The sequence below is a fragment of the Anopheles funestus genome, chromosome 3RL, assembly GCF_943734845.2.
Source record: "Anopheles funestus chromosome 3RL, idAnoFuneDA-416_04, whole genome shotgun sequence".
Classification (NCBI taxonomy): Eukaryota; Metazoa; Arthropoda; class Insecta; order Diptera; family Culicidae; genus Anopheles; species Anopheles funestus.
In genome coordinates, this window is record NC_064599.1 from 21,828,614 (window position 1) to 21,840,801 (window position 12,188).

The window sequence follows — 12,188 nt, forward strand, 5'->3', positions numbered from 1 at the left end:
CTTAAGAGTCTATTTAATTGGTGAAGATTGCATAAATTTCGGAGCAGTACCTGTATAGATATCCGAATAGTCCGCAGCATAACACCAGCAGAAGTACACTCAGTCCAGCCAGTATCTCTGCTGGTAGCCGAAGCAATGCAGAACAGTGTGTAAAGGCTTCATCCTCTCCCGAAGGACACTGCTCGATGCCATCGCACCAGATGGAAGCATTCACGCAAGCGTTCAGATCGGGACAAAGATAGGGACATTCTTCCTGTACTAAAGCTTTGTGAGAGAATTTGAAAAAAAGTTGTATAATTGTTGAACTTTAAAAAAACGCACAGGGTGTCTATCGCTTACCATAGCTTGCCGATGGACGTTTCGTAAGCTCCAGCCAACTAAACGCATAATGGCCACCCTCGTCCGGATTGAGGAATTCCACCGACACGACTCGTGATGCTTCGGCACCGAAGAACGGATGCTTACGACCCCAGCCGGCACTGAACACCTCCACCACGTGCCGATGTTTGGTCTCCTCGGGGAGCGGACAGGCGGTCACCGAAATGCCTTCCCCATTTGTTATGATGACGCGTGATTTAGTGTAACAGCGTATCGGTGTTACAGCACTAAAGCTAGCGTTATATGCAAGCGGCGTAGCTGGATTGAATTTACGCAGGAACAGCGCCTTGAGACGTATATACAGATACCGATCATAGGAGGGTTCTATCAGCCATGGGCGGTTACGACATTCGATCTGGAAGGTGGACAAAATGTAATGTACTATTGTATACTTAGCTAGTATTAATATCTTAATACTTACCTCACCCGACGAGAGACTAACTACACCGGTGATGGCGTTCTTACGACGCACGTCCTTGCACATCATTGGACCCTTCACAAACTCGTACGATGCCTCAAAGTTGAGCGAATCGGGATCATCCCCATTGGTCATGTTGGCAGCACTGAAGTGTATCTCAACCTCGCGACCGGTAGATGTGAACACGATCGGCAGGTAGGAATTATTGGTCGAATTGCAGATACATCCACGCGGAAAGAGAATCGATTCGTGCCAGGGACGTTCGAAGATCTCGACCCGGGCCGTACTATCGCCGAAGCAGTACGATCGACCCGTATCAGGATCAACACGTGAGTCACACGTCCGATTGCCGGTCATGGCACGATTAATTTCGATACGTACACGTTCACCGCGCTGTGCTTCGAAGCGATAGATGCAGCTGTAGTTTGCAGGTATAGAAACATATCGTTATTTCCAGATATCATGTTAAACAAAGACAACGAAACATACGAAGATGATACTCACTGTAAATGTTTTGCTCCACCACGGCCGAAGAGGAATATGTTACGCACGCTTCGTATAGGATGCGGTCCCTTGCGTTCCATCTGGCTGCTGGCGAAACGTCGATGACATTCATTTTCGCCCCCGATAGCGGTTCCATCCTGTAGAAGATCGACGAATTCATACCGCAGTGCAAACTGTAGTGGACGAAGCACGGTTGAATCGGATGTTTTCAGCTCCAATGTGACGAAGTCACTGCTTGAGACGTAACTCTCCGACAAGGTGCATGGTCGCGAGCTGCTCATATTGAGGATGCCATGATCGCAAGATCTCGGTACGGAACCGCGACAGTACCGGGCAATAATGTTGGTCGTGTTGGCACCGAATCGTATGCTGCTCCGCTGTGTTCCATCCTTATCGGTGGTGAGACTAAAATGTGAATGTTAGCTTCGTAAGTAAAATCGTCAAATCTCGCCGAGTACTCTGAAGATTCATCTTACCAGTCGAAATCCTTACAGCTGGGAACCTCTCTAAGAGGTCCATCCCATATTCTTAGCATCCCACTGCAATCCTCCGTCCTTTGGTACTGTAGCAGCTGTTCTTCGGTGGCACCGAATTCAGGCGCTAGCTCGAACTTCAGTACTGATATCCACACCTTGAAACGAGTCGGCGAGGTGGATAGTGCACCCGAGCGTCGTGGAATATTAATTGCATCCAGTGCACGAGCTTCAGTACCCTGGGCCGAAAATCGAAAAGGTCGTATTATTACATAAGCACGATTGTTGTAAAAATGCTGAACCGTCCAGCTTACCTGCAGATGATAGAGGCAGGTTGTGTTGGGCGCTAGCGAGTGTAAGGGATTCTGCAACAAACCGTGCCCAGTTCCACGAAGCCAAAACTCACAGACACGCTTACTTTTCGCGTACGTCGGAGTCTGGACGTCAACAAAACGTACCGAGACCTGAAACAATCGTGTGATGTGATAGGGTTTGCATTATGAGAACTTTCATCTTGCGTTCAGATTGTGTACACTTACCTCAAGTTGAAAACCATGCAGCGAATGTCCACTGGTTTGCGGTGTATTGAAGGTACCGTAAGGTGATGTGGTGAACTCTACCAACAGCTCTGGACCGCTCGAGATAGCTTGCGGTATTGCTTGACCACCACCGCAAATTTTCAAAATGATTGGATCGCGTGTCGTGTACCCATCATAGACAGTAATGTAGTCCTGCAAAAGGGGAAATAGTAATCCCGTATAAGACCATGAGTAAGAATCTGTCCTGAACGAGGGTATTGAGGTAAGAAAAAATGACACGCGCACTCTACTTAAATTAGTGACAGATTGTAGTCGCTTAAAATAAGCGTTAGTGAGAAAAAGACAGAGAGAGGGCGACAAAAGATCATGATAGTATACTATAAAATGGGTTAGAGAATAGTAGAGAGAGCGAGAGAGAGAGCTACGAGCGAGAGAAATAGTTTTTATGGTTGAGTGCACTTAGTAAATAATGAAGTTTAGTAGATGTTACGTTTCCGACAAATCTAAAAAACAAGGCTAGAAAGAAGGCTAACTCTTCAATCATCTAGTAAAATAAGGGTTTATTGTCTACTGAAAACCCCTAATTCAGATTTTACTATTAAATGGTAGGTTTTAGTGCATTTATTAAACGTCTATTTGCTACAGAACAAAATAGGTTCAAACTCTAGGTAAAACATGTTTCCTTAAAGATTAATTTAAAGTTTTGCGTGCATCATCTCCAATTTGATTTGGCCAATACAAAGGTGCGTTTTTTCATTGAAATCTTTGTCCTCTATACCATACAGCATAATGTTACTGTGATTCAGTTTTCCTACCTTTGTTAAGTGAAATTGCTATTTCTATAAGCATACAACGGTAACAACCAACTGTTTAAATTTTGGTGGGACAAACCAGATGACACTAAACACATTGATGGAGAAAGGTGACATAAACCTATGGACTAAGGACATTACAGAGCATCGAGTGCAACGGTAAGTAAATCATGCATCGTAACGTTACAATTCAATTGTGTTCGGGTCAGTGCAAATGCACTTCAGTGGGCAATTCCATTTAGTGGGAGGACGTACGCAAACCTAGCGTTGCCTGTCATTCGATTATTTATCCCTGAGCATAAAGCACATGTCTCTGCGAAGTGTGCTGTTGAGATGTTTCCAATGTGCTTCGGCTAATTAACACGAAGCAATAGAACAATACAATTAATTGATGAAAAGCCAGACCCCGGGAGGAAGTCGATCGAACGTCGGCAGGATAGTATTCGAAGGGCTTTACTCCATCAGTTTGTGGTACGTTGGAACTTTGTTCGGATACGTTTTTGTTTCATTGTGGGAATAACCTCAAGCACTTGGCAGATAGCAAATGATCAAAGTGATTTTAGTGGAGCATATTTTGTGAATAGTATTGCACTTTCCAAATGGATAGGAGAGTTGACTTTACGGCATTTATCTATAGTTTTGCGTTTGCACACCACATCGAATGGATGCAGCGTACTGTACTGGACTATTGATTTCTCAGATGACAGATTTCTAGCTAGCCACACGGCACAGAGCATAAATCTATCCCGAGTACAATTTCGTTCCCTTCATCTTCGATCGGACGACTGTGGATATTAATCTAGAATCGAAAGCGAAACTTCTGCAGTACCGTCGAATTTATGGACATTATTTACGACCCGTACGGGTGTGTGTACGTGTGCGTTACTGAATGTCCCACGCGGTTCGGCATTGGAAAGCACTCGCGGGAGTTATTCGCTCGATGGTGTAGATTGACATCAGTGGCTCGTGATGTCGCGATGGAATCGATCAAATGTCGATGCCCTGTTGCGATGCTGTGAGCTATCCGGCCTGCCTTTTCCACAAGTACACTCAGGCATCCCGACCGTTCCCATCCAGAAAGTGACAGATAATGAATGCCGATAATAACTAATAAAAACGGCTTACGTTTGGAGTATGGCGGCGTCGAGACGGTTGTCACAAATCGTGCCCAGAATTTACCGTGGTGAGCGGTGGTGAGTAGACGTCCCATCTTCCGTCGGTTGTTGTGATCAGAAATGGTGTGAGATGAAATTTTTATCGATCGATTTCATTCCATTCCACGGGGGACATTTTGGATGGTGATTTTTACAATGTGGTTTTATTGTGCGAGATGTCGCATGTCTTCCAGCCATCCCAAAAACGACACCTCGCTTGTACTCACAGTTGATTGTCGATGGTGAAGATTTCCCGTTGGTGACACCTCCTGTTTTTTCGCTTTATATTGTTATGGCTATAAACCTGCTACCAGCAAAGCCCCTGTGACAATGTGATGCACAAAAGAGTTTGGTAAATGGAATCAAACACTTCACTTTCGTCCTTCCTGTTGTCAACGTCGCGGGGCAAAGATATCTGCTGCTTTCCGTTTGCTCGAAAGAAGGTTATCAAACGGTTCGGAAGTGGCAATTTTGCAACCTTCCAGCTCGTAAAACTCCGTTATACTGTCCGAGAAAAGGAGGGTTGCACTTAAAATCTCTCATCCACTCGGCGGTGCTTGGAAATCGGTTTTCAATGCCATTTTAAAGATGATAACGTGGGGTTTTCTTTACTGTGCAGCAGTACTTCTATGATGCGGTGCAATTAAGCTCATCATTATTTGGAAACGCATCTTAAAAACGGTTCTAAAGAACATCTGTCGGTTCTCTTGCGTTTTTTGATAAAAGAATTCAAAATGAAGCTCAGCTTCAGCACAGTTGCTTTGTACGTAATGCGTTGATAATATGCAAAGTTTGGGATTAGATTCGAGAAGAGTCTTTAATGAACCGTCAGAACCGAAACCACACTTGTCTCTCTGTGTGGGTGTGTTTGGAACTGGGCTTCGCTTGGGTGGACATTATCATTCCAACTTCCGTTTGTGACTCCATTCACAGTGAAGGGTTCCTTCTTCCACACTTGTCCACTTGATACCCTACCAACCACAAACCAGGCACAAATGGCGACAGTTAGTGAAAGATAGTATAAACCCTTCGTGTAATGCTTGCCCAAGATGCGATGTAACTCTCCCGAGGAGGAGAGTTCCCGGAAGGATCGGCAGAGGGTAGTGAATTTACAATTTTAATGAGCATTATGTCACACGCGCTTCGTGATGTGTTGTGGGGTACGGTCGGTTGAATAGTTTGCAAGTGTTGCATGTTTTCGTTGTTTTGTTTTTTCGACTTTCCAAAACCAACGCAAGGCTGCTCGAACAGCAACGGCAGTCACGACGAGTGACGAGTGTCTTTAGCCGTGGTCCGGGCGGATGTAAAGCTCGTTTCACGTTTCATTAATTTACGCTTCATTTGTCATCTTTGAATAGGCGACAGTTTTCAACAGCAGACATACCAGAGCAACATTGTAGCAGCATTCAAAGAGCGGGAAAGCACGGTCATGGTGCAGGGCAGAATGGTTCTCTTATGGTTCCCTTTAAGCTTGGTAAAGTGTTAAAGTGAAGAATTGGGGGATATCACTTATAGAATTTTCCCTTCCCCTTTGGAAAGTTGCTTCTATATTTCTTGTCTTTCTTATTAGAAATACTCAGGGTAATTCGATGTATTTGTACTGTTTTTTTTGGGGTTTTACAATTATAAAATAGTTGGCATTTATGAACGTGCCACTGTATTTTACACGTGGCAAGATGTTTAGAGACCTTGCTACGGAATTAGCTTTGAACCCGTGACTTGAAGGCTATTAAAAGTGTCGTTTGACATTACCCCTGAACTTTAACGATTTTTGAAATAATTAAAAACCCATAGTCAGGTCATCTTCATTTAATGGTACTTCGATTTAATCCTATGGCAAAACTATTTCAATCTTCTGTTTGAAGTTGCGAAATAGATTGGCAAAACTATAATTTAGAATTGCGCCCAACCCTAACAAACTCTATCCCTTTTGCTTCATGGCTGCTAGTTATTTGCCTCATTAAAATCAGGATCAAACTGGATATTAATGCAAGAGCAAGGGTGTGTGTCTGTGGTTGGTTGAATTTTTGAAGTTTGCAGTAAAGATTAAGTGCCCTATATTCGTCACACACACACACACACACTCACACACATTTGGTGGCAAAATATAAGTAGATGAACCCCAAAACGCAGAAGAAGATAAAAAGGTTCCCCGCGTCCCAAAAACATGGAAACTTTTGCCCTCCGTTTGCCAGGACACTGCAGGCAAAGTTGTTAGGTGACCTGCATAAATTATCCCGTATCATTGAAAGTTTCGGTTTTTGTGAAAAAAAGGGGGGAAAAATTTCTGAGGGTTTTGAGCTTTGAAATAAATAGTCACGGCCCGCCAATATCGCTCACTTCCGGTGCGTAACGGAGAGGGGGGAAAATAAGTACTGCCAAAGTTTTGGTATTGTTTCATTTTTTTTTCTTCTTCCATTTTTTGTGCTGCTGTAGACACTCTCACCGTGAGCTCCGGTAAATTGGAAAGCATATAAAATTGAAATTAGCTCATAAACCCACTTCTCTCACATCGAGGAAAATGGGGTGTAGCAGTACCACCCAGCAGCCAGAGTGATAGCAAATATGAAGGAATTAAGTACCAAACAAGAAAAAAAAAACCTTTCGACGAAATTAAAGCCGAAGCTCAAACACAAACAGAACGACGCCAAAAAAAAAAAATCACATCTGATCTGAGCCATTTTTTCCTGCTGTTCGGTTTCTTTTCTTTACACAAAAACCATCCTTCTTTTTGTTAATCTTTTGGGGGAGATAACAAAAAGAAGACTTTGCATGGGAAGAGAAAAGATCAACAAGCACGATCAATGGACGAATGGTTGAAGGTAGAGAAGAGAGGGAAATCACTTCAATTTCCCTCGAGACAAAATGTCGTACGGATTTGTTTCTTTTTTCTCACGCAGAACGCAGCAAAGGAAGAAAATCCACATAATCAGAAAAGCAAACGAGCTTGTGGTAATGTGAGCCAAACGGAAGCACAAAAAAGACAAAATCTTTTGTTACTTTTCCCAAAAATGCTTTGGTAGGAATGCTTTTATTTAATACAACCGTAAAGCAAACATCCTTAAACAACGTATGCAAATGTCGTCGATTTAGCAATTGTTCAGCAGACTCATACGCAATTGGCATGTGCCGCAAGGGCAGGAAAATTAGACGAAAATAAAAAAGCGAGTGTTTTGCACATTTTTTCCTACGTTGTATCGTTTCTCGGCATTGATCAGTTCGGCACGGAACAATTTACATTGTATTCATATTAAGTTTAATTTAATCTACAGAATAATGGTTGTCACAAAGCTTTTACAAAATTTTCATTTTTCATTATTAACTACTACTGATTTTCGTTAAACAAAAGTTATCGTAAATAAAACACCCAGATGTTGTTGAACATTTACTGAAAATCAACCACTGCCCTCAAAAACGGTGGTTGGCCCCGTTTGCGAGAACCGAAATCAAATTAAACACACGGCATCACTTTATCTTCGCGGTTTTCTTTGTACGGTAAGATTTACGCGTACTTGGTAACATCCTTAAACACGAACCGCACTCCGCATCGTACGCATCATCCCGTTGTACAATCTTGAATGAAGCAACGCTAAGAACACATCTCCCGATCATGAACTTCGAACGTAGCCCGATTGCTCGGCTGTGCCGTGTTCCCGGTTAGCCAGTAAAATGAAAATGAATAATGTATGAAAATGTATCGCCTCTCCCGGTTGCTGCCAATGTGTATGGTAAGCAACGTGAACGAGAGTTTGTATTTCTACCCTACACAACGTTATACTTTGCCACCTAACCTTACACACCGGTTTGTACGGGTGTACGCGACGTTCAAGATGGATAGGTATGTTTCTCTTGCTTTACTTCTGGATCAACCGATTTGAGCTGATTAAATTAAATGAGCTGTTGTTTGGAAGGAGCTAGTACCGGAATAGTAGATGAGAGGAGTAGACAAATCCTTTCCACATTGGTTTCCGGAACGCGCGACGAGCGGCAAAAAAGGCCAAAATGGTGTCCGTGATTGAGAAGGATTCCGGGTTGAGACCGGGTTCGGTCCAAAAGGGAAAACTGAAAACGGGTCCATTCGCCGGTGATTAATGCCACGCTCGAAACGAGACGGGGATTGGTTTCCGGATCGGTTTCTATTCCACAGTTAGCTAGCGATTCGACCGTGCTCAATTATTTCTTAATAAAGTGTCGGTCGCTTTTGGCATTTGGACCGTAGTTTCGTGGTGCCGAATGTGTAATACTGGAAATTGGAGCAATATGAATTTCTAGTAACCACAAACTCCTAAAACCGGGTTTCTACACGCCGAATGTGGTAAAAATCTTTAATTTGTTTTTCGTAATTCCGGAGTTCGGCAGGAGAAAAACGGAGTTTTATCTCACCACAGTTTTATAATGCCAATCTTTGGATTGTTGCTCAGAAGTAAGTTCTATGCGTAAAAGATTAAAGAAGAACTGCGGAAGATGAACCAAAAATCGTTTACAGCTCAATTCTAGATGCAATTAATTTGATTAAGAACCTCAAGAGGAACGCACTGTTTAGATGCTGAACTAGACTTGGGGGAGTATGGAATTGGTACTTTGCTTCCCTCTCGATCGAAATAAATCTTTATAATCGAGGTTATTCGAACCTTATTGCCCATTTCGCTCAATCGCTGCCGATCGATAGCAAGAGATCGTAAACGCAATAGACCGAAATGTACGATTTAAGATTCCTCCATTCAAAACCTTTTCTTTTGTTTTTATCTAGTTACAAGCGTGGTAAAAAAACTTTTTGATAGAGTTAGTAAGGCATTTGAGATGCCAGATATATCTGAAACTCCAGATGGAAGTTTTTGTGAAGTTTCTCTTAGTATATTTGAACTCTCTGATTCTGTGTATGTCTTGATTGTTTTGAATGTTCACTATTAATATGACATCATCAATATCAGTAAGAGGCAATCAACCATTTTGGATTTCTTTGTAAATTTAACAAACTTCACTGGTAACCTGGTAATTTTTAAATAAGATAAAGTCGTCTAGATTCTAGTGGTGTAGTTTGAAGCGAAACACCTATTCTGTAAAGCAATTCCATTTGAGATATTTCTGGTGAGAAGAAAGTATTTTTCATTAATGACAATTTTTACAACATTTTGAAGAACTTATTTCAACGATAGCACAATTCATCGTTGTACCAAGATCAATTTTTTTGTAATATCGAAAGATATCCGTATCCTAGTGGAGTGTCCTAGACCAAATGAAAAATCAAGTTGTGCATAAAATGTTGATTTACTTCATCTCTTCAACTTCACTTACATCGGTAGAACGCATACGTGCAGCGGTCCACTGTAGAATTACTCGGCTATCTGTTCACTCTGCCGGGTTGGGAATTATAATGAAATAATTTACTACACGAATACATCCTTGAACATGATTGCAGAAACATTGCTGTGCCTTAATTCAATTTAATGTTCCCTTGCATTACCGTCGATGCAGACTCCTGATGCCTTTTATTTCTGCATCGACTGTAGCAAGCATTACGATGTTTTCCTTCGCCCAATGAAAAATGGGTACCACCCTAGAAGGCACTGCCCTAGACGCACGAGATCACTATCTGCAGGGTGCGTATTAACATCGTGTTCCCGTTTTTCACTGCAACAGCATCGCTAGATAAGATAAGACCCGACACGACACCCTTATGAACCACGGTGGAAAGGAAAGCACACTTAGACGACACAGCATTGTCTAGTGCTATTACCTCTGAACTGGAGGAGGTGGCGAAAAAGAAATAGGAAGACGAAAAAAATCCATCCTAAAGATAAGAGAAATACGAACAGAATAACCGAGCAAGCCACACTTGGAAACGGTGCGGACAAAGAAGGAGGCAAAAAAAACTTTAAAAACGAGTATTTCTCTTCCTTTGCGCGTCTATTGGGAAATTGAACATGACAGCTTACGACGACGAAGACGGCAACGACGATGACGACTAGGTGTACCGGTACTTGGTTTTACCGCGAGAGGGAGCTGTGTCTGGTGCCTGTCAAGGTAGGAAGTACTTATACACGCAGCATTCCTTGCCCCACAATCTGCTGCAACGTTTTGTTAGCGTGGTGAGATTACATACCACGCTGTTGGTGTTGTCCCCGTCGGTGGAAGGTTGTACGCTGGCTGGTGGAATTTAATGCTGCTCGAGCAAGAAGATGTGGAACGATGCAATATGTGTCTATTTTTTTTCCTTTTTTTCTTTGTATGATATATAGACATCCTTGCCACGTGTGTATGTTGCATGGTCGTATCAAAACCATCAAATGCTTGAAAACGGTGCACTTGGTAGGTTGATTTATGCGCGTTTGTCAAAACTCCACTACCTAAGCGCAGCAAAAGAAAAGAAGCAACAACAACGGATTTCGTTTTTTTCTTCTCTTCTCTCCACACACTCGGTTCCCGCGGCAGACAGACCGCGTCATACCGTCAGGGCAACAGCAAAAGTATGATGAAATGTAAAATAAATTAGCCTTCATCAGCATTCGCTGCAGAATGTGTGGCAGTGGATGGTTTTTGTGTCTTCTAAAAAAGACGAGCTTGTTGGTGATTTTTTAATTTTCATAACCACCTCAACCATCGTTCCCAAGAGAAGCAGACCCTGTATATTGGTCCCTGTACGTCCCGTGTACCTGTGTACCTGTGTACCGAACGAGATAAAGATAAAACCGTACGAGCTGTAACCGTGTGGAGCAATTATGAAAATGGAATGTACTTCGAATGCTTTTGATGGGTTTTGTGTTGGCTTTAGTCAGCTACGCACGTCATCAACCTTCACTTAGTGAAAACAATTACTTCAAAGTGATTTGCTTATTATTCATTGTAATTTTTTTTTCTGCAAGCATATAGGAAAATAGCATCATTCAAACAAACTTACATGACGCTTAAGTCAAATGGCATGCATGTTTGATGATAAATTACTATTTATTATGTTGGTGCCGTGACCAGGAGGATGTATTGAGGATTTTTCATCCATCTGCTCTAGCTTGTTATATACTATTCACAATCATGCAGTGATATGTTGTCTGTAACAACATTTCACTAGTTGCTATTCACATTTACGTGAGTAATTAAATCAATTTAACCAATCACATCAAATACATCCAGATATCTAACACGAGAACATGTGGATAGTGGAGGAGTAAAGAGTGACAGAGAGAAAGAATGTTTAATGTAGAAACAAACAAATCCTGGAATCAGGTGGGCTTATGTTAATATAAATTCAGGAAAAAAGCACAAATTTCCTTCTTTAATTTATTTAAAAAGTTGGTTTTAAAATAAATAAGCAATAAGTGAAACAAAACGTAGAAACAAGTGAAAGTAAAGGGAATATTAACAAAACACAAAAACACATTCATACACATTAACATCAACAAGGGTGTGACAGCTAAACGCTAACAGCTAACTGGAAATGTTTAAAACTAGTGAACAGTGGATAATTAATCTATTCGGAACCTTCATTACAGTGGAAGTTTGAAATAGAAAGTGTGTTGTGAATAAAGTCTCGACAAAACGTTAGTGAAGTGAACTTTGGCAGCTTGTAAAGTTTGCAAAGCTTAACGAAAACTATTTAAACTTGTTGCTTAGTTTTCTAGAAAAGGTAAGAAAAAGTCTAGTGAAAAAGTAAAGCAGCAGCACGTAAGCAATAAAAGTGTTCACAAAACAGAAAACAGAAAACAAAATAAAGCAAAACACAGCAAAGAAAGAAAGAAGGTGAAACAGAGTTGAACAAAGAAAGAAAGCGCTATCGCTGTCGTTTAGTTGCTCTGTTTTTGTTTTATTTGTTTGTTAAGTTTGTGAAGTAGTACTATGAGACACAACATTTACCGTAGATTTCCACTTCGGATTTGTGCTGTCCTGTATGGCGTTTTGGCATTTTGGGCGCGCAT

At 41.7% G+C, this 12,188-nt stretch overlaps 1 protein-coding gene across 7 annotated transcripts in view; it reads right to left on the bottom strand.

The window, feature by feature from the left end:
* The window catches only part of LOC125771938 (uncharacterized), a 162,316-nt gene that overhangs the window by 4,081 nt on the left and 146,047 nt on the right, over positions 1-12,188 (bottom strand). For 6 of the 7 annotated variants that reach the window (XM_049443136.1, XM_049443137.1, XM_049443135.1 and 3 more), the window contains 8 exons: positions 12,127-12,156; positions 2,313-2,504; positions 2,088-2,237; positions 1,777-2,012; positions 1,301-1,705; positions 800-1,214; positions 340-733; positions 51-264 (listed from right to left, as the gene is read on the bottom strand). In XM_049443136.1, coding sequence (XP_049299093.1) covers positions 51-264; positions 340-733; positions 800-1,214; positions 1,301-1,705; positions 1,777-2,012; positions 2,088-2,237; positions 2,313-2,504; positions 12,127-12,156 — 2,036 coding nt within the window. The remainder of the gene's footprint in view (positions 1-50; positions 265-339; positions 734-799; positions 1,215-1,300; positions 1,706-1,776; positions 2,013-2,087; positions 2,238-2,312; positions 2,505-12,126; positions 12,157-12,188) is intronic. The other variant, XM_049443142.1, reaches the window with a different exon arrangement.